Source organism: Platichthys flesus, chromosome 11 (assembly GCF_949316205.1).
Source record: "Platichthys flesus chromosome 11, fPlaFle2.1, whole genome shotgun sequence".
Lineage (NCBI taxonomy): Eukaryota > Metazoa > Chordata > Actinopteri > Pleuronectiformes > Pleuronectidae > Platichthys > Platichthys flesus.
In genome coordinates this window covers 11,535,332-11,559,206 of record NC_084955.1, presented here as the reverse complement: position 1 = coordinate 11,559,206, position 23,875 = coordinate 11,535,332, and the positions used below count along the sequence as shown (strand labels likewise).

General features: G+C 40.4%; 1 protein-coding gene across 1 annotated transcript in view; it reads left to right on the top strand.

Moving 5' to 3' along the window:
• The window catches only part of cdkal1 (CDK5 regulatory subunit associated protein 1-like 1), a 224,467-nt gene that overhangs the window by 146,621 nt on the left and 53,971 nt on the right, over positions 1–23,875 (top strand). The window contains exons 11-12 of the mRNA XM_062399418.1: positions 10,511–10,691; positions 20,510–20,572. Coding sequence (XP_062255402.1) covers positions 10,511–10,691; positions 20,510–20,572 — 244 coding nt within the window. The remainder of the gene's footprint in view (positions 1–10,510; positions 10,692–20,509; positions 20,573–23,875) is intronic.

Here is a 23,875-nt window from a genome sequence, read left to right as displayed (position 1 = left end):
AGCAGTTTCATTAAATGATAAAGTTTACTGATGACTCCAGTGGGATCATTATTTACTTGGCTCTCCATTCATTCCGGAGCAGCCACCTCCATCTTTGCAAATGACCTGCTACACTGAAAGACAGAGGTTATTTTGCATCTCAGTTTTCCAGACGAATGACTTGCTATTCACTTAACAACATGTTAAAGTTCTATTCAGAACCCTTCAGTGCATTTTCACGCTTGTTATGTTGTAGCCTGTGGCTCTTTGGAACCGTAAACACAGCAGAAATATTTTTGTAGCCTTCTGCAGATCTGCACCTCAACACAATCCTGTCTGATCTCTGTAGTCAGTTCCTTTGACCTCATGGCTTTGGTTTTGCTATGATGTGTGTAGTCAGCTGGTTGACCTTATTTAGCAGTCGTGTGCCTTTCCAACTCATGTCAGTTGACTCTGATGCAGGTCCAGAAGCATTACAAAAACTATCAAGGGAAATGGGAGGCACCTGAGCAAAATGTCAGGTGTCATTTATATATGTCAAGATATTTCCAACTTCCCATTTTTATACATTTGCTATTTATATTAAAATATATGGAAATGTGTGGATGGATTTTTCATTTCCTCAGTGCAATTTTGAATGTGTGTCTAACCCGAAAAAAATGTGTCTTTTAAAGAGCCATCTTAAGGAGATTTGAGCTAATATCGCCTGTTTCAGTCAGCAGCTCTACTGAAGGGCGGCATAATAGACAGTGTAAGATACCAAGGGAGTCTTTTTGATCTGTGAATCCTGCACAGCTCCTCTAGTGTTGTCCCAGAATGAAAATACAGAGATCACAAAGCATGTGAGACCGTTCTTAACTCAAGAATCCTCATGTAACGTAGCAGCGTCTGCTCGCACATTCTTGAATGTGTGGGGTTTTAAAAGTACTTCCATCATTCACTTTCTAAACCCAGAAGATAGACTGAGAGAAATCAAGGATTTCTAGCAAGAATAAGCGAAAGATTCAGGTTGAGAGAGTCTTACCGACAGTTTGACAGCTCCTCGCAGGCCAGCTGAAGCCATCACCTGTCTCCTTCCTTCTCTTAACCGATCATTTGTCTGTCACCTCTTCACTCTCAGGCACACTGCCATCGGATTGTCTTATTTTGCATCTTTCAATCATTGAGTTATTCTACAGCAAAATGCCAGAATGGATCTGCAAGCTTGTCTCACATACTCGATGCATTTATTCATACTTTCAGCTGTTCTTCATTTATCCAAGCCGTAGTTGAAACTCATGGAACATATGTGCTCATGATCATGAAACTGTAGGTGCTGTCAGTCATACACTGAACTACAGAGAACCACCGGACATTCTCCTGACAGGCTGTTTGTGTGAACATCCGGGTGAGACACTCTGAAGGAGCAGATGTGAGAAAACAGCAGGAGATTCTCCGCAGGATTCACTAAAAGGAAGTGTGTGAGTTGATGACGTTTCGAACCTGGACAGATGCAAAATGAACAAAACAAAAAGAAAACACATATCACCCTGTATGAAAACGTGGTGTTATGAACTCAGAAGACTCAAGAGAGCTTTGCGTGAAATGAGTCAATGTAGGTGTCAATGCTGCACCACCCATCACCTGAACGCTGCAAAGATTCCCATATTGTAAACACGTCTGAGCAGAGAATCTTCCACTGCGTTGTGTATGTGTGAGCCACTTCTCCGGACATCCTCCGAAGGTCATGCCTAAAAACAGCATTTGTGAAATGTGTACTACCACTATTGATGGGCATAATTAATCGACTATTGATTTTTAAGAATTTGTTTTCATCGACGAAAAAACTGGATTTCGTTATGTGGCAGGAGGTCGGAATATCTGAGTTGCCCTGAACGCAGCACAGTGAGGATGTTAGCTGGAGGAAGAAGCCCGTAGCTAGCCTCCGCTGCTCGGCTTCATGTCCGCACACGGACCCTCAGTCCACGGGGAAGGGAACCCGGACAGACCCGGGTCTGGGTTAGGGGTTCCGGGAGTGAGGACGTGACAACAACCGGACTGTGAGGTCGAGAACCGTCAAATCCAGCTAGCTCTCAGTGGCTAGCTGCTGCTCCCTCATCGGGGCTTAAGAGTACAGCACTGCATATTTTCAAGTTTAACTGCCACAAGAGTTGTTCATCTTGTAATAAAGATCTCATGGAGGAAACACGCTGTGTTTTTTCTATTGTTACTGCATTTTAATATAGCCTATGAATAGTGAATCGTAATATAAAAATATTAATTATTTATCAAAAATCAATCGTTTATTCTCCCGACAATCGATTAGGACAATTTAATCGAATGCCCATCCCTAACTACCACCAATCTTTATTTTCTCAAAAGATTTAAACATGACAATTTTCATGATCTGAGTGTAGAATTTGGTTTCATGAAGGTCTCTGCAAAGAAGTCAAATTCGTGTAACTTTTCACCCGGAGCATCCATGCACACAGACAAACAAACAAACTGGATTAGATGTCATCATTACGTCCGTCCAACTCAGTTGTCAGATGTTAAATGTTTTTTTTTTGCTGCCGCCAGCTGTCTTTCCAGTGTCGCGAGTCAATTTACAGTCATTGAGGTTTGCATTCGAGCCAAAATGGCAGCCATTGTTTGGCTGTTTGAGCTTAAATCTCTTTATATCCTCCCGTTATCTGACCAGTCACCTGGCACCTCCTCAAACCAGTCCTGACAGTACCCTCCTTCATCCCTGATGGTGGAAGTGGGTGAGGAAAGTGAGTGATAACCAAGCCGACCACTTTCCCTGCCTCTGTCCCTGTAAATTGAGCTGCTACATGACAGTGCCATTACCTCCAGCTGCCACCGTTAAACACTTAAGTATCTGAGTGATTACTCTCACTCCTCACAAGTGTCCCCTGTTCTCTGCCTATGGTTCCTCCTGATCCTCCTTTTGGAAAAGATTTGTTTTCTATTATGTATGAAATACTATGTGCATACAATGTTTTTCATTTAGTTAGTTTACACGATAATATATGCCATGCATACATGTATAGCAGCCTCAGAGCTATGATAAAACAAAGAAGTGAATAATAGGGTGTTGTAAAAAAAATCAAACCTCAGAGCGAGCTAAAGTGGAAAACAAGCAACACTAAAACGAATCAAGACGCCGAGAGTGAGCTGACCTGGATATCACAATGTAAATAACAGCTGTTTATTGAACATCACTGAGATTTTTCCATTAAAGGTATTTCCAGCAGCGGGGATGATGAGCGTTAAGAATGTGACAACTCTGTGTTCCTGAGGGTTTGATTGCATCTTCAAAAGACGTTTAATCTCAGGCAATCACTGCAAACGAAGATACGCATGACCTTTCAAAGTGCGCGGATGTGTGGCTGCGTGCAGGGAAAGGAATCATTTGAGAGGAATGACTGGATGTGATGGCAGATTTTTCTTTTAGCACGGGCTCCTAGGAGTCAAGTTCATTTTGCAAGATATCTGTTGTGCAGATGTTTTCAGATTTTTGAAGCCAACTTCACTGTTCAAATGAGTATGTTTTTTTTAAGTGTGACCCAGTAACAGTCAACACATTGGCAGCAGTTTGTAGAAATATACTATAACCTTTGCAAAAAACACTGCTGCCGAATAACTCACAGAGGGAAATGTTTTGATCATTTGAAAAGGTGATTTTAGTGCGTGTTTGCCTGGCGAGTAGCTTTTGTTTCAGAAATGACTGAAGCTATTTTCAGACATGGACTCTAAAATGTCTGGAAAATTGGGTCCAGACATTTCCTTGAGTTTGCCTTTTTTATTTCCATATGAAGTAGCAGCAGGGGATTGTCCTGGTCAGACGCACTCGCAACAACAGGAGCATTGTTGTGCATGTGGAACATTTAGGTGAATGGTGGCGTCTGGGTTGAGTGTGCAAGAGGGGACATGACGTTTAAATTATACTATGGAAATCAGCTGTTTTTGTTTACAGCTCATCGGCACCAACCAGTGTTTCCCGCAGGATTTTTTTCAGCAGCGGTGGTGTGGTCCCCGAGCCCTCTAGGGGGGTCCAGTGGCATGAACATTTTTTGTACCCTTTACATTGGAATGCATGAATCTGGTGCACTTTGAGAGGAGAATATGCACTTAAATCCTATTCAAACAGTCCTGTGTATTACTGTAGATGGGATTATTGGTGTTGTAACTTTGCCTTTTGTGTCTTCATTTACAGATTTTTATATTTTTGTATAGTAATATTTAAACAAAAAATGCCACAACGCAAATATAATCAGGTCCAAGAACTGGCTAAACAGCTGCCCTTCCTTATCAGTGTATCTGATAAAGACAGATGACAAAATCAATTCAAACGTGTCACCTTTTACATTTATTTAATTAAATAATTTGTACTTTTATCGAACAAACTTGCCTAACATGCAGATCAAGTTGACGATTTATGGCAACAGAAGAAGACAACAAAAGAGGACAACAGACGGAGAACTGTGTAGTTTTTGCTCATCCACAAAGGCTACATCCAGCCTGGGAGCATTTAATTCTCCTGGGCTTTTTAAAGAAGAGCTCCAGTGCTCTTCTGTAGGGGAATTTGGTGGTGGGGGGGCCATTGATGCTGACTCTCAAACAAGTCGCCAGATGCTCTCCCTGTAGCCTGTTTTTGAAGCCATTTTTGAGATGTTTTGGTTCGCCTGGATTTATTCTCTTATTAAGATTGCATTCATCACCCTTATAATGCATAGCTGTCAAGCTATCATTTATTTGGGTCACAACCTGGACTATCAGAATATGTGTGCTGCAGTGATGTCGTTTGAATGTAGGAAATTATCAATTAGACAGTAAAAAAAGAAAAGCAAATAATATCTCACAATTATTTATTGATATGACACAAAAAAGGCAAATTGATTAAGCTTGTTATTGCTTAAAACACTTCTTCTTAGTCTTGGGCGTCAAAAAGTGATGAGAAAATTATAAAATAAATATAAGTTATACATAATAGAAACTATTCATGATCTTTTAAGAAGTCCTTAGGTTTTTTCCCTGCATTTATGCTAATGACCACATGCTTACAGGCGATTAGCATAAATCCCTAACTAAAATACGCGATGAAAACGGATTTTATATGGCAATAAAGAACAACATCGGATCTAACAGTATGGATTCATTTTTCAAAGTTCCCGAAAATACCTAGGCTATAAATTCCTGACTGGATATAAGCTCCTGTAAAGGCTATGAGTGATCCCAAAAAGAGCGACAACACCCACACACACACATAGGCCTACACGCACACACACAATACTAGAGGAAAAACGGCACGGAGGTTGCGGTTTATAGATACAATAAAATGATTGGGCTCAGAGGGTTTTTAACACTGGTGGTCATGTAGCGACACATTTTAGCAACTTACTTTCTCTCTCTCTCTGTCTGTCTCTCTCTTTCCTTCTTTCTTCGATCTTCCGCTTCACTCGCTCCTGCTGGAATCAATGTAACTTTGCATCCGTGTAGGGTAGCCTCTTCTTTGATGTTGGTTACGTGACGATGTGCCGCGTGCTGCGCAATTGACGTTACGCGCTGTATATTTTCTAAAAGGAGCTACGTAAAAAAAAAAAAAAAAAAAAATTAGGAGAAGGATTTTTATTGCAGCGGCGGAGAAAATTCAGCAGCTGAATCAGCCAACATCAGCCCCTTTTGTCAAAACTCCTCAAATCTCATTGTCTTTCTTTTTTTTAAAGAATTATTTTTGGCATTTTTATGCTTTATTGATAGTGTAGAGAGACAGAGTTGAAATGGGGCAGAGAGGGGAGTGACATTCAGAGAACGACCGCGAGCTGGAATCAAACCCGGGTCCGCTGCTGGCCTAGGCCCATGGGGGGGACGCCCTACCAACTGAGCTAAGGGCGCCCCATCTCATTGTCTTTCTGAGTTGAAATCTTCTACGTGTATGGCCTCTCTTCTTGATCCTGATATATTTGATTTCCATCTATTGCGTGTCAGAAACGTCATCGATTCACCCACTCGCTGGCTGTGAGAATTTCAGAAATGGTCCTGCTGTATTCTCTGTATTCAAGTGGATCTTTTTGGGAGATTTCACAACAGCTTGTAGGAAATCTCAAGATTTCAAGAAGAATGCGATCAGTCCATCTGGAAATGTCATGATTTCTGGTAAATGGATGGGTTGACATATAGATTTTAAAATTTGTTTAAAAAGGTTTTGCCTGTTGTTTATAATAACTGGACTGGAAAGATGTCTCTTAAAAGTAAACTTCCCTTTTCATTCTCGCATAAGCATTGATTTATTCTAACATCATTTTAAAATATGTTTCGACAAACCTCATTCCTTATAGAATTTCACATCAACCCTGTTATCTGTCTCTCTCTTTCTTTCTCTCTCTCTCTCACACACACACACATGCACACACACACATGCACACACACACACACACACACTCTAGTTGAGCCGTCAGCTCACATGCAAATTTGATTTAGTGTTTCCTCAAGACAGCAGCTTTCCAAACTATATATATTTGACAACAACCCTCCCATCAGCACACTGCCTCCCCATCTACATCTCTTCATCTCTCTCTCCTCCTTACTTCGTCTCTCTCTCTTTCTCTTCACTGTCCGACTCCTACGCTGCAGCGGCCCCACTGTGCCACACATTACCATTTCAGAGAACACACACACACACACACAGCGCTGCGCTGCAGCCCAGATGGGTAGCATGGTCTCTTTCCGACAGATGAATAGGTAAATATTTACCTTCCCAGATTGTCTTTCTTCCACGCTCATCCCTCCATCCCTCCACCCATCGCCTTCCTCCCTACACCTCCGTGCCACACTCATCTGTTTGTTCCTTGCTGTCGTTTTTCAGGGTTCTTCTGTCCCAATGGTCTTGCCTTCATCTTATCGTGGGGGCCTCTCATAGGCATCTGTTGTGCAAACACGCCTGCATACACATGCACATCTTTTGAATATATGATGAGGAGGATGACTGGATGTGTATTGAAACATACACACACATGTACAGACGTATGAGGGCCTCCGCAAACAAAGAGTTGATAATAATTGTGCCGTAGACAATGGCATGTTTTATGAAGCTTAATTCTCCCTATTGAGGCAGATGGGGGACCGACTGTGTACTTATCTTGAGTTTTAATTAAATGACTTTAGTCTCTCATGAACACATTTTCCCTGTGTAAATGCTCGCACAGTCGGGTATCACACTATGGCTCTGGGAGACAGGGATCCAGTCTCGTTGCCTCCATGGGGCAGGAGAAGAAATGATAGAAGCAGAGCACACAAACACGCCCTATTATCTCTTTTTGATTCAGGGGCTTTAAGTGATGTACCGACTGCTTTCTTTGTCTGAGGCAGTGACAGGCATCTGATGTGCATACACATGCACATCTTTCACTATTTTATAAATAGCTACATAGGGATCATACATTATCTCAACTAAAGTCTATAGTCTTCGTGTTCTAGTCTTAACTTAGTTATCCTGTATTTTGTCTCTACTTGAACTGAGGCTGTACAGTATGATGCTCCCTGCATCACACAGCAACACCTTCTTGTGTTTGTTAAACAATTCTTTCGCTGATATATTTCTGAAATCAATATGTATTGATGGTGAGTCCTTCCTCCGCGTGACATACCAGATAATGGCTCATTTGATAGATCCTGTTCTGTTGTGCTCTGTTTATCTCCTCTCCACACACCAAAGAGACTAATCTGTCAGTGTTATTTAGGTTACTTTGCTTACAGTTCTCATTATTTTTAAACCTTTTTAAAATATGTATTATCAGAAATGTTTTCATGTCCATTTTCTTGCAGGAATTTTCATTTATCCAACTAATGTGCACATTTGAAAAAAAGTCATTTTCAGCTCTAATTAACATCAGCTAGGTTTCATGAGTATATATAGCTGTTACGACATTTAAACAGAAAAAATATTACAATGTAATTGGCTTGATGGGTGAAAAATAACCTGCAAATATTCTCCACTTCTTAAATTATGTTCAGTACAAGACATTTCTCCTTTCTAATTTTTTTTACCTAGGCGAGTATCAGTGTGTTTTTTATCCATTTATATCCCACATCACACCTCCGTCACTCTTAGATCAGAGGGACACAGAGGTGTTAAAATCACTGCGTGTGTGCAAGTTATTTTTCAGTATTGGCCTCCACCTTAGGAAAATCCACAGAAGCCAATTCACACCATTCTAGCTTTCTTCTCACATTATTCTATCTTGGTGTATTAGCTTGCTTCCTGAGTACAAGACTGAAAAAGTCACCAGCCACCTGCAATGTATACGTCCCTACCACTTCCACCAAAGGGCCATGTAGGAAATTAGATAAACAAGCCCCAGGGAGATCAGAACGACAGATTATCTATTAAGTCCAGAAAAAAAGAGCGTATTTGTTTACATTTACAATCTTATTCACCTTCCCTCACTATACTGTCATTAATAAAACAGCTTGAGGGAACACATTATAGACATTTTATACTCATGTGATGAGAGAATTAAATAGCAATAAATAAATAGTGTGAATTTATTCAAAAATACATTTTATCCCTCTAGGAGAGTAATTTATTTGACTAAACTTACTCACCTTCAAACCTGCTTCGTTCTGATGAAAGCAGTGTGGTAGCACACTGTCAGAACCACAGCTCCGAAAGCTGAACTATTTCTTCCCTTTTTCATTACACGTTGCTTGATTAATTATTGTTGGAGCCTACAGGCGGCAAACAGTCCTTTGTTTACCCACCAAAGTGAAGGATTAAAAACATGCATTTTGAGTTCAGTACTCAGGGGGTTTAGAACCACTGCTTGAGGGCATCCCAAGAATTTCATTTTAATCACAAATAGAGGATTATTCATTCATTTAGTCATTTAACTATTCCGCTCTTGGATTTTTGTGTTTTGTTTTTTAATTTATGTAGTTTTGCTTTTCCATAGGGTAGTGGTCAGGCAGATCTGAGAGGTCAAGGATGCCTGTGCCTGCAGGCCATTGGTTAATATTAATGACCATCGGCCAATTGGAACTCATCAATAGGTCAGAGGTTATCAAAGGGCTGCAGATGCAGGAAGTTAATGTAATTAAAGATGCATCATGTTGTCGATTGCCGAGAAAGTGTCTCTTCCTGTCCTTTTCTCAGTGTCTTTGTTGAGCTGTCTCTCGCTTCGCTGGTCGTTTATGTATGTTTGTCTATGTGTGTTTTCGTCTTGTTTTAATGTGCATTGTGTATACACCTCTTCAGCCATGTGTCTTTAGAGCGGGGTTTGTTCATTAATGTGTGAAGGAAAGAGAAGAGAGAGTTTCAAGAATATAGATAAAATAAGGGAATGTTCTCCCTCTTCCATTCCATCCAAAAGACTTTTCAGAATGAATCTGTCCGTTTTTTGTAACTACTTAAATCATGAATTATTCTTATACATTTCTTGCTAAATAACGCGACACATTATAAATAACATTGAGAGGCTCCAGTTTCCCTCCTATTCCACTGCATTTTGAGCTTTGATAGAAATCTTGTAATCAATAGTGTAGCTCACTTGTATTGACAATGATTTCCAATTAATTCTGCTTTTGATACCTGTTTAAGTCTGACTTGACTCGAGCAGGAAAGCAATTGGAAAGCCAGCTTATGACAACAAAAAAAAAAATAGATGTTGGTCCTCTTCCTTTTTACATCATCATATTACTAATTTTCCTGATTTATGATACCTGACAGCTACTGAATACCTTTGGGATCAAGACTCATCATTGAAACCATATGGCATCATATATTTCAAAGGGAATGTCAAGTATGTATCTCAGGATACATGGTTTTCAGACAGACATCAGTAGCTTAGCCTGGGAAATTTTTATAAGCCATCCGAGTGGTGTCAATACAAACAAAATACATAAAACAAATCAATGCATCTATTCCCAGACCCCACCAACTACAATTAATCCAATGAGCCAGCGGGTCAATAATCAATAGTTAACGATTGGCAGCAGAGGTTGCCAATCAGGTTTTGATTGGCTGAAAGAGTCAGTTGGGAAAGACTGTAACCTTCTGTTCTGCTGCAGTGCTTCACCTAGTTTTTCAAAGGCATTTGTCAACGATGGGAAAATGTAGGGGATAGCAAACTGCAGAGTAATTTAAGATAATTGATATAAGTGTAGTTTGAGGTTAATGAATGTCAGACTGAACTTTACGATGTATGTTGTTTTTTTTTTTGTTTTTTTTTATATAATGAAATCTCAAGAGATGTTTCTGCGTTAAAGGAGGTGGATATCAATGATTCATTCTGATTGAATTATAAAAAAAATTACATAACAATACTATGTGACAGATTGTGTGCAATCATGTGCTGTAGTTTGGCTAAACGCGTTTGTCTTAATATGAACCCAAAAAGCTTGAGGATCAGACTCTCTATTTTCTTAAACAGATGTTAAGCCTTTCCTCGTCCCAGCACCAGATGTTTTTAAAACATAATTTTACAACCAGGAAATAGCAACTTTAATATGTGAGCCTGAACGCACACTCTCTCTCTGTCTGACTCTCCCTTAGGGTCCCAGGTGTAACCATCGCTACTGATATAATCTGCGGTTTTCCCGGTGAGACAGAGGAAGACTTCCAGGAGACTGTAGACTTGGTGAAATGCTACAGATTCCCCAGTCTCTTCATCAACCAGTTCTACCCCCGACCTGGTACACCTGCCGCCAAGATGGAGCAAGTACCAGCACAAGTGGTGAGTGCGGGACAAGGGTAGAAAAAGACTCTTTCAATACAGTTTTTATAGTTATCTTATATACATCATATGACTTAATGATTTTAACATGGATTAAATTGGAGGTAGAACCAGCTTTTCTTAAAATTTTGTTAAAAGCATCTGCAACTGTATCATAAGTATGAACAAATAGATACTGTAAATACATTTTTATCGACATGCATGTGTGTATGTGCTGTTTTTGTATGCATATACTTTATTACATGTGCACACACAAATTTGCATGTGTGTGTGAGAAAACACAGACCAACCTCCTGTCATCTGAAAACTTAAAAGCCTGTTCCAGTTCTGTCATGACTTCTGTATAACTATGAATTTTAATATTGCTAATCCTGAAAGCCGTCAGAAGTGTGTGTAAGATAAGTGCATACGAGTTACAGTGTCTCACTGTCCCTTCAAGACAGACAGACTGACACAGTCGCCCTTCATATGGAGGCATGCAGTTTTAATGTAAAAAATGTTAAAGCCGGAATTTGAGTTAGAGGAGATTCATTTAGCTTCTCTTTCTTTATTAGTGTTTTATGTTTTTTTTTTGTGTATGTGACAGTTCTCCAAAGTTAAAAAAGCCAGCTGCAGCAATTGACTGCATTAGGAAAATGATGCATTAGAGCATGTACAACTTTTCAAGCTATAACCAGAATCTAAATTATGACCCTGAATATGAGCATAGTAGAATTATATAGTCTTGTTTAAAGTTTTACTGCTGGGAGTGAACTGGAATCAGAAAGTCCAAATCTGTTCAGAGGTGAAAACACTTTGTTGGGATGAACAAACATGACTGTCAAAGAATAAGACATCTACCACCTAAGCCAACATGTCCTCGGCTGCTTTATCTCCTTAAACTAATATTATCCCGAGAGCCAGAAAGGGAGGGGAAACCTTTTTCTTATATTCGTATTAAGTATTAAGAGAATTTTTTAGTATTTCTCCTCAACTTAAGTCGGATGTTTCAACATCTTGCACATTGTGTATTCATTATATCTTGTTATTCTCTGTATAACCATACGACTTCTGTAAGATTCTCCCTCTCATCCTCTATCTCTCTCTTTCAGTCCGCTGCTAAATGAAATAATTAGTGGCTAATGAAGCAGTAATTGTTAGCAGAGGTGTCTGTGTGAGGGAGGCAGATGAACACATCAGCAGCTCCAGCATTTCTTTGACCCTTTGCCTCACAGGTTTCTCACTTAAATTATTGTGCACAGAACCATATACATCTATAAATTAAATAAAAATAATAATTAAACTTTAATAATATGTATTAACGTTCACACTTTCATTTGATATAATACTACTAAATGATCAAGTTACTGCTTAATCAGCACTAACTTGTCTAAATAACATTCTTATGCTATCGCTTGTATCTGTTTATTGAATATTAATGACACTTCATCTACTTGTTCATTCCCCTGAAAAGTTTTATTTTTTTCCTCTTTGGTTTGACCTTTGCTGCCCGACACTGTATGTTCTATATCTTCTCGCATTTGTGCCCCCACACTCTTTACCATCAAAGTGTTGACACATCTCTTTCAAGTGGAGCGTCTTCATAAGTCATTCTCTTTTTCCCTCCTCCCTCCTTCCTCTCTGAGGAGAAGCCGAGTGTGTCTTGGAGGGATCAATCCCCAGACAACCACATCGCTGCTTCGCTTCTTCTTATCTTTCACCCCCCCCTCTCCTTTCTTTCTCCTCCATCTGTCTCATCCGACATTTATTGTCAGCGTTTGGATGTTTGCATGCATCTATCCAAGGCTTTATTCTGCAGGCAGCTCTGTGCCATATCACTGGTGTCTGTCGAAATCTTCTATTCTCATATCAGCATCTTTTACACATGAAATACAATTGATAGTTAGTTTTTATTTTATATATTAATGACTGCACTAAATCTTTGATTAGAAAGGAGCAGCTTGCTTCACTTCATCAAAATGATATATCCTTCTTCACTCTGTCATCCTCCATTTCTCCATTTTCACTGCTCATTGAGATGATTTGAATTGAAATGAATTGTAACGATATCTGTTCTTGACAGATGACAGCAAAAGGTGAGCGAAGGAGTCAGAATAATATGTTAAAGTCCCTGTAACCACTACACCTGCTTTGGTGGTTAAAGCTGCACACAACATCACATCATCAGTCACCATGCACCTGTTCTTACACACACACACACTCAGTGAGTGGTGGCAGCTAGGCGATGTCTAGGGCATGTAGGGTCAGTCATTAATAAAGTGCACCAGATGGTTTGTCTGGAACACAACTGTGTTGAATAGCCACAGGAGGGATGGATGGAGGAGGAAACAGAGACAGAAGGAGGCCTGAGACAAAGAGAGAGGGTAGGTAAAGAAGGATGGAGGAAAGGAAGAAGAGTAAGAAAAGGGGATGTGCATGGAGGACATAAGGGGCAGCTGGCCCTAGAGGGGCTCCATCATCCTTAGAAATTTGACTGGCCACCGCAAGTGCTCACTTACTAAATGTGGCAGCTCATCTGTTATGAGGATGTCATTGATGGAGGCAGTGATCCTAAATCTTGACCGCAAGAGCAAAGTGTGAATATTTTTATATATTGTTATCTTCGTTTTGTAAGATTGAATAAGAAAAACATAAATATGTTACACCGAGCTGTTTTCCTGCCCTTATTCAAACATCATTTGTCATTTGAAAATAAACATTACTCAGGGTGCTGAAGTCAAATGATAAACTCGTTTTGGGTACTTGCAGCAGAAAACCTATGCGATCAAGGATGGATGAAGGATAAATATTAGTCTGCAAAAGGGAAATTTTTCAATTTATACTCGAGTTGCCAGGTTTTTGTCCACATCTGCCAGTAACAACACACTCTTCAGAGTGAAGTAAAGTGTGGCATAAAAACGTACACCCTTAATCAATTGGTGTGCTGACATACGTATTTTGATTGTGTTTTATTAAAATATTTTTCAGCCTCACCTGTCTGATTTCCAGCCGTGGCAAAATCAAACATTTGAATAGAAAACAACATAGAGAGATTTATCTCAATGAGTCGCTGAGTGAAGCAGAGAAAACACACAGTGTCCAGCTGCGACGAGGTCCAGGTGTTTTGTGCTATCTGTGGGTCTAACTTATTAACTATGGTAATGGATGATGTCTGAGAGAACGCGGGACGAGGGGAGAGCAGAGGCAGATGTAAAGAATTGGAGACCACAGGGGTGGAGGGATGGAGAGAGGGAAGGGAACACATTGAGAATTAAGGGATGTGAATGCTATTAGCTTGGATCTCCATAATCATCCCCAGGTGACTAGAACTTAGCCTTGATAAATGGACTTGGTGAGTGGAGCGTGTGTACGTGTGTGTTGGGACGTCCATTGGTATGTAAGGAAGAGCTGAGAATGAGCAGCTGCAGGGCAGAGAGATCGAAAAAAAAAATGATAAAGAAGGAGATTAGCTGTTCTAGTTGGACAGTGTTTTTAATTTCCCCAGGTTGTAATTGGTTAAGAACTCCATTACCCACGAGGCACCAGTGCAGCAGCTGTCAACGTGAAACAGCTGGCCAGCCACTAGTAGCTCCATCTTCTTGGTGCACCATCATTTATCTACGCCTGGATGTACACACAAACTCTAGCATGGACACACACACACACACACACACACCGAGAGACACAAACATGCAGCTCTCTTTGTTTCAAATGCAGACAGTTACTCCCTCACACACACTATCAGGGGAGATACTACTGCTCGGCTAAAGGCAGTCTAACAGGTATTAAGGTTGAGTTAATGGTTAAGTTGCTGCCTGAGACCGGGTAGGTTTACACATGATTAATGGACCTGGTCTGCTAATAATGGAAGGGATAACACACACTGCATTTTTTAAAGATCGCAGAAGGGATAAACCTAAAGGAGAATTGTGTCAGATGAATCAGATCTATCCAATATGCAACAATTAGATTATCTTTTCTGTGTCGTTTTTTGAATGGGGTTCGATGGGGCGTTCAGGGCTTCAGCAATATGGTAAATTCACATTAGATGATAAATCTGTCAAGTTATGCCTCCAAGCTTAGGTGTTACAAAAGACAGATTGGAAATGTACAATATTTTCTGCCGACTCTAAATATCAACCCAGAGGTGTTATAGTATTAAGTCACTGCGAGCTCTAAATTCACCACTTCTACGCACCAGGCAGAAAGATAATGTTATATCAGTGATCAAAATGTCCAAAGATGTAGAATTAAACAACCCATGAATAAATACTCGTCTTGAAGAATTGAAGCCAACTGACGGGTTCTAGTGTTTGCCTTTCGGGGCAGCTTTAAATCTCAGTTTGTTAGTTGGTTGGTATTTCCACATCAAACTGTATTTTTCCAATATGTCATAATGTTCCTATAGGGTTATAACTAGCTGGAGAGACTTACTGACTATATTCCGCAGGGTACAAATATGAGGATCCCCAGTAGGTCTTAGTTTTAGGAAGTAGCACATAAGGATAGATTTGATTAAAGACTAACTTTGTAGAGGAGCTATTAATTGAGTTGATGCCTCAGAAAGATAATACTAGTGAACAAAACCAATTAAAAATATTGTTTTCTCATAAAATCAATTTTTTTACAAAGTTGCATTTCCTTCGACATGTGAATACCTCAATTTACTTTTGGGGAAATAGGTTAAAAGTTAAAAAAAACAAGTTATGGCAATAATTATTCATATTCCATCATGAACACAAAGCTAATTAATTTCAAAAAGAATCTTACATTTTTATTTTATTGAAAAGAAATCCCAGTCAACTCAAGAGATTTGTTTTGAACATTATTCTCCCAAGGGCACTCAACTGAAAGGAAGTTTCATAGTTCACAGCAGCTGAGATTTAAATGACGGCAGCTCTTGAACGTTACTAATTCACTGACCTGAATGTGTGTCAATGTCATGATGAAATGACTTTTAGTTTTTAGTCCCTTCTGATGCAACATGGTCACATTTGTAGAGCGTCTGTGTTGAGTGTGAACAAAGCTCAAGAAAATCACAGTCAGCTCTGCATTGCTTCAATCTGACCTAGGAAGCAAACTTTGTTATTCTCTCGCTGCATATTAACAATTTACAGGTTTATGTACACCTTAGTAAAAAAACGAACATTCAGGGGATCAGAACACAAGTCATCATACAACATATTGTAACTGGACCATGTTATATAGTAAAGTGACCTCTGTAGACAGACGAAGGTCACACACATGCAGAGCCTCGTCGCTGTGACCACTCTCACTGTGATGCTTTAGGAAGTGTTAATCCTTGGCACACAAAGACGGAAGCAGACTCAGATTGTGCCTTCAGGGTTCTTTTCTGGGATGATACACACACACTTCCACACAGAGCCAATCGCCGCGGGTGTAGACTCTATAGCACTAGAACATCTGTCTGTCATTAGGGAAAGACAAACAGACACATACTGGTGAGCCTGAAGCTTGTTCAGTCCAGGCTAAGGCAAGAACACTGTTACCTTGCCGCACAACATACCCACAATGGGGCATACTGACACTCACAATACAAAGGATGTCACAATACCAGACATTTGTTGGGGCCAGTACCTTTGAAATTCCATGACTCTCACACAAATGTCCCCCATAGTCTTGATTTTTGGGGCCACAGACGCTCACACAGACTTTGAAAGACTTTGATTCACAGTAGGACTGAACTTTATCTGCCCAGGGGGTCTAGCAGCCCAAAGAGATTTAGCTGCATCACCTGGGGCAGCAGATTCTACCACTCCTCTTTTTGGCCGGGGCACGCAAACTCTTGGATTATCACCTTGACATCTCCATATTCGAGGACTTGTACTGGAACCTGGCCAGAGGCTCCACGAAAAATATAGCTGGAGCAGTCTGAATTTGCTGTTTGGCTGGTTTTAGCTCTGACTGATCATCGCCAACTGCATTTACCATTGAGTTTTACCAAGCAACACTTTTAGGCAACAATCTTTTAACTGTTATTGGCTTGCCCGTAAATACATATTTGGCATAAATATATCATCATCTTCATATCCATCCATCAGTTATTTTTACCACTTGTCCTTCTTGAGGGTCACGGGGTGGCCTTGTGCCAATCCCAGCTGATGTTGGGCGAGAGGTGGGGTCCACCCTGGACCGATTGCCAGCATATCCCATGGCTGACAAACAGAGACAAACCACCATTCACACTCCCATTACCACCTACGGACCGTTTAGTCTCCAATCAACCCAACCACAATCTGCATGCCTTTGGACTTTGGGAGAAAGCCAGATAACTTTCTTGCTGTGTGGTGAGAGCGCCAACCATTGTACCACCATGTTGCCCTTTGGATATCAGAACGCTAAAAAACTGCAGAAAAGTGTAAAATATGAGACTTTAAATATTGTATCTGGTCGAGTAGTAATTCATCTGGAGTCTGTATGTTAAAGAGACAGAGGTGTGTGTGTGTGTGTGTGTGTGTGTGTGTGTGTGTGTGTGTGTGTGTGTGTGTGTGTGTGTGTGTGTGTGTGTGTGTGTGTGTGTGTGTGTGTGTGTGTGTGTGTGTGTGTGTGTGTGTGTGTGTGTGTGTGTGTGTGTGTGTGTGTGTGTGTGTGTGTGTGTGTGTGTGTGTGTGTGTTTGTTTGTTTATAAATCCATGTAATGTCACTTCCGGTTAGACGTTGCATCCGTCTCCGGCAGCAACAACAGATGGATGCCACTGTACCAACCATCGTTCATCATCACCATAGTGACAGGTCCACAAACACACACATACACACAGTGTCTGTGTACTTGCTGGGTTGTCACTTACACAACCTCGACGGCATGCTAGATTAACGTTTTTCGGTTGATGAGCCATTCATATGCACGCACACACACACACGCAGACAAATCTGTATACTGACAGATTTTGTGCAGCTTTTGCAAATTAATAAAGTTCTTCTACACAGTATAGTTGGAAAGATGACAATGGATTGAAGGTAGAAGGTATTAAGAGCAGAACCACTGACATTTAACAGGGTGGTCAGAGTTTGTTTTTGCACTATTTTTAATTAAAGATTCGAAATATCTATTAAATGCAGGTTCTAGTTGGATTCCCACCAAAAAAAGTGTTTTTAATCGTGAAACATTATTGTGTTATTATGTAAAGAGACTGAAGTATCTGCCAATTCTATTTTCTGACTAAAAACGAGAAAGGTATGGACATCAAAGTGATGATTCACACATTTATCTACATTCATCGATACTGACACTTCCCACCTGGAACACTGATGCCCAAAAGCAGTGCACAGTTAAATTAAATCTGCCTCTGAGTCTAGAGTCTATCAGTTGTACTCCATCTCAACTTGTTTATAACAGAGCCCCTTGCCAGTGGTTACAGACCAGTTCCACTGCTACAACTTAGAGTGTAGGTCTGGCTCAAAGGCACACTGGCAGCAGGTGTCGTGGAATAATAAGAATGTTGCTTATCCACCCTCCTGCAGCTGTTTCCACACTTGGCTTGAAATATCCACCTCATAACCTCTATGTAAGTGGCATCATCACTTTAGAAAAGGCTCAAGTATTGAGATGGGGTGTCTCTTTCTTTCATGCCTTTTATGGTGGCAGATTTGTGATGAATCTCTCTGTCACTCAACATTTTGTATAATTATAAAAAAACAGTTTTATTCTCTCTTTCTGCTTTTGCTTTTCTCTTTCCCATTCTCTCTAGGTTGTCTCCTTTTTCTTTTGTGTTTTTTTTCATGTTGGCCTTTTACATTGTATTTGGCAGGTTTTCACACCTCTGCCCATTTTTTGTATATTGTAAATGTTTGTGTGAGTCAGTGTGCGAGCGTGCTATGGTGTTCGTGTCTGTAGTGTCTGTCTTTGTGTGTGTGATGTGTGTGTAGTATTGAGCTGGATAAAATCTTGCTGGGAGCTCATTGGGGGTTGAGAAATCCTTACCTGCAGTTACATCTGTCTTACAATCCCTCACTCTCTCACACACACACACACACACAAACAGTCCAACACTGCTGAATAGGGAATGATGGTGAGAGTGATGAAGGGATGGCAGGAAGAGAGAGAATGGTGTTGAGGAGCAATGATTAGAGGATTACTCTCACCTGAGGTGCTCCAGGCAGAGAGAGTGAGAGATTGAGGAGGGGGACAGACTTGTAAGGGGTTGATGGGTGAGAGAGTGGAGACGGAATGATTAGTATGAGTTTTCCTTCACTGATGAAAAACACAGGGAGTAAGGGGAGAGGGTGGGCACTGAGGAATATATGTGGAAAGCCAAAGACAACAAGAGAGAAGGGGATTTGGAGAATCTGGAGAGCCCTTTGGCAGAGAAAGCGAGAGGGAATCTGGATGGCAGACGGACAGGGCCAATGATTATGGGATTGTGAAGAGCCCTAGGTGAACAGAGAATGAGTAAGAGATGGGTAGGTGTTGAGCATGGGGAAGGAAAAGCAGTGCACTGTACTATTTCTGAGCAGTGAAATAGTGAAGGGCAAGGAGGGATAAGAGGCGCAATAATGAAAGAATGGACCTCACTCGAGATGAAGATAGTCAAAGCTGTCGTTGGCCGAGGGGGTGGAGTGCAATCGTCTTTAAACACCTCACACCTAATATTCTGATTTCATTCACCTTTCTCTCCTCGTCTTTGCTGTTTTCATCCACTCCTCTCATTTTCATTGTCTGTTTTCTGACACTTTTCACTCCTCCTGTTGACGTTAGAGGACATTAGCACTGCCTGATGTAATTTCCTACTAACTTTTTAAACTTGCTCCATCGTTTTCAGCTTGACCACAACTATTTGAATCAAAGTTGTCCTCTTCCGCCTCTCAATCCATCTTTCTCCAAACCCTCAAGCCGTCTTCGCTTATCCCGAAGCAGCACTTCTGTCATCCTGTAATGCCGCCTGTGTGTAATAGCAGAACGACTTGTAAGTTGTCTGAAACATATGTGCAGATCTGCCCTAAGGACACTGAACCCAACCGTTTACATGCTAACACTGGAGAAGAAGGGAAAAGGAGTAAGCGTGACAATAAATGCATTCTCCCTTTAGCTACAGTAGGACATACGTATATCCTTCCCCCTTAGCCAGACATGGCCTAATCAGCGCTCTAATTAGCGCTCTTTGTAACTGCGTCGGCCTCATGTAACTCATTGCATTAACAACTGCCACGCATCAAACAGTCATGTCTCACGCTTGTGCATCTCATTATACATTAAGGACACGCAAGGTTAAGTCCAGACTTCGAGTGAGAATAAAATAAGAAAATGAGAAATATTTCCTACTGCAGCTGGTGGTCAACTCTCTTTCTTCCTCGTCTGTTCATTCTGCAGGCTTAATGAATTACTGTAGGCTGTGTTCTCAGCCATGTGATTCATTTCCATGTCTTTAAGGGAAGTTAATATCATTGAAGATGTAATGAAGGTCCATATTTATACCATAGTATTCTGTTAAGACCAGCTAGAGAGTAAAATAAAATACTAGGGGACATCATTTGAGATATAAATACTGAAATAAATAAAGTGCATGTAACTGGTCTCACAGCAGCATCAAAAACTGAATTAAGGAAAAAAACTTCAAGGATTCACATTCAAATGGTCATACAAAAAGAGGCAAATGCTGAGTAGTTTGCACACAGAGGGTGACGCTCATGATTCGATGAATCTACAAAGGTGAATGGGTTTTAAATTACTATTTACTCAATTTAACTAAATATTGTGCATGTTATTGAAATATTGTGATCATTAGGCCTAGCCTCTTTTTCTAATTTATTTTTAGCTGTGTTGTAAATTCACTTTATGGGTGGCTTTTAAACTTCAAATGTATTTTCTTACCGTCTTGCAGAAGAAGCAGAGGACTAAAGAACTGTCCCATCTCTTCCACTCGTACAACCCATACGACCACGAGGTAAGACATCTTTAACCGGGTGTTCCGGGATCACTTCCCTGGTTTACATTTTTCAATCTCTCTCTTTGTGTTTCATTTTTTCTCTGAAACTGAACTGATGTTTATTTTTGTCTTTGAGTGCAGTGAGTTTCTTAATGGGGGAACACTGAGTGTTGGCCTCAGTCACCTCAAAACCAGAAGTGTTCACTTGACATAACAAGTAGTTGCACGTCAGTGTTGCTGAATTGTCTTGATGAGTTAGTGGCCTCCTCAAAATGAACCCCTCTTGTCAGCAATCTAGTCGATGAGGTTTTTCTTGATTATATTTTGAGTGTGTTTGTGTTTCTGTATTTGTGAGACTGAATTCTGGAGCCAGAGATAAATATCAACTGTGTGCATGTGTTTGTGTATATACAGTATACTTCTGTTTGTGTGTGGATTTGGGCCCATACAAAGTGAGGGTAACATCTGACATACTTACAATGAGGAGGTTATTGTGTCAGAACTGGAAGACCGGAACAAACCATGCGGCAGACACAACGTCACAGACCCGTGCCCGGTGGAATCCAGGGGTTAATTTGTGTATCAAAGCAGTACAAGTGTGTGAGTGTGTGAGAGTGTGTGTGAGTCCCTCATCTGTCCTCCTGTAAGTGACAACTCCATAACATCTGCCGTCACATATTCCTGCTGTCTTGAAAAAGACAAATGACATTTTGACATATTATACTATCTCCGTGCTTTTGCATGGAAGGCTGTGGCCAGCTACAGCAAAGTGCATGTTGGGAACATATGGGGGATTGAGGTCTTTCTAGCAGGTATCATAGTGTGTCATTCAGTAAAGCTTAAGCATTGGCAAATTTTTTTTTTGGAGAGTTTATTCTTCTGAAAGAGTTTGTTCCTGTGGTGGAGTTGTTAAACGTTACACATTAATTAAAAGGATATGAGACAGATCACGTTTTCACTGTGGCAGGCATGACGCTTTGCCTCCCACACGCACACACACACACACACAATTACAAGCACACTAATGATAGTACACATGGAACCCACATGCACATGACTCAGAGGATAAGCACACACCTAACACAAACACAGGATATAAATTGAGCATATTTAGCAGAGAATATCTTATTAATACATTAACATTTCTGCATATAAATGAGACACTTTGTATTTGTGAACATGCTTTCGCCACACGTATGATTCCCGGAGGAATTAAGAATCCGTCGTTGTGACAGTGTGTACCACTGAACATTAGTTCTGTAACAGTGTTTTTTATGTCGGTAACTTTGCGTTAGTTCAAGGAACAAGTTGATCCATTAAAGTTTGGATTATGTTTCTTCAAAAAATTTAAAAAAAAGTCTGATTAATCTCTCACAACAAGTCTTGGAAAGATGGTCTGTATTTAAATATAACTCTCCTAGTCTTGATGACCACTCAAAGCACTTCCAGGACAGCACAGTGTGCCATACAGTTTTGCCATTCACAAACACATTCATATGCATCTATGTGCAGCCTTTTCTATATCATACATCACTCCTACACTTGCCACCAACCCTCTAGTTAGTGGACCAACCACTTAACCTCCATAACCACAGCCACCATATCGGCGTTCAGGGTTGTCGAAATACTATAAAACAAAAAACATCTCAAACTGGAATCTCAACACAAGTTGTCATATTACACAAACTAAAGACAGTTAAACAGAGACAGGGTCTCGCAACAAGTTGGTACGTTACACAGAGGTCTCACCTTTGCATGTGTATTTCCTTTGTTAGCACTTTTCATGATAATACAGATAATACAGGGGTTGGGCATTCCATTCTCAGAGGACAGATTTTGTGTGAGCTACCTCTTTAAATGTACTGTATTGTCTCATGAGTTGTTAGACCTCTTAATTCACTCTTAGCCTGTGTAACAGTTTGAGATCCTCAGGGACGAAGCCCTTGTCTGCTGCTAAGTTAGTGCTAAGGATGAAGCGCGGCTGCAGTCCCAGACCCCCTGAAAGGCTCTCTCAGAGGAAACAAGCTAGGAAAAACTGTCTATTAGAAATCCCCGGATACTTTAATATTTACCCTTAAATTTCTACATTCATTTGTAAATCTATCTCAATGATAATCTTCCTTTTTCACTATTTTGTGCATGAAATGTGTCAAAAGGAATCGTGTCATAATATATGATATGTGATAGTCCTCATACATAAACCTTTTTTATATGTCAAGCAAGTTTCATGTAAATCTTCCACACGGCTCAACTTCCGGCCATGTTCTAGTCAGCCTATTCACTTTTTTCCATAGATTGTGTAGATGTGCAAATAAATCCTCTTGCATTACAGGCCCAGATAGCCGTGAGATATGATTTAATGATAATAAATCTAATGTCAAGCATGCTTCCTTCCAGATCAACCAAGGTTCTGCCTGTCCTTGCCCATGTCCATACACCGTGGAACACGTTGAGGCAAAATTGCTTGTATTAAGCCCTTATAGCCGTTAGATAGAAATAAATGAAGTCTGATAATGTCCCTCATTTTATATTAAATTCCCTTGGGTGTCTGGCCTTTCAGCTTCCAGTTTATGTAAGGATATTATGTGCTTACGAACGTGTCTGTGTGTGTTTGTCTGTGTGTGTTGGCGAGAGAAAGAGATAGATAAAGAGGGAGGGAGAGAGAGAGAGAGAGAGAGAGAGAGAACACACAGAGGGAAGCGAGAAATTGGCGTCTTTACAGCCATTATTGTTAATACACAACCTCCTATAGGTCCACGGAGGTCATTAATAAAGACAGTGGGGGGTGGGGGGGGATTGAAAGCCTTTATTATTCCATCGCTCTAGGCTACAAACCAAATGAAACAATGTTTTTAAATGAACTAATTGTTGTATTTGTACCACGCTTGTTTCTTAATCTCCCATGGCTTACTCCGAAACACATATGGGTAAAATGACTTGCTGAAACACAAGCAGAAATGCGCCGTCAATTAGAATAGATATTTTTTCTTTGTTTGGTTTATTTTCTATCTGTTCTCCATTTATAAAAATAATTCTCTCATCCTTTCGTCCACTCTGCATCTAAACAGCACCAAGTTAGATGTTTTTCTCTGTGCACATATACATGTAGATAATTCATCTGGAGTCTGTATGTTAAAGAGACAGAGGATGTGTGTGTGTGTGTGTGTGTGTGTGTGTGTGTGTGTGTGTGTGTGTGTGTGTGTGTGTGTGTGTGTGTGTGTGTGTGTGTGTGTGTGTGTGTGTGTGTGTGTGTGTGTGTGTGTGTGTGTGTGTGTGTGTGTGTGTGTGTGTGTGTGTGTGTGTGTGTGTGTGTGTGTGTGT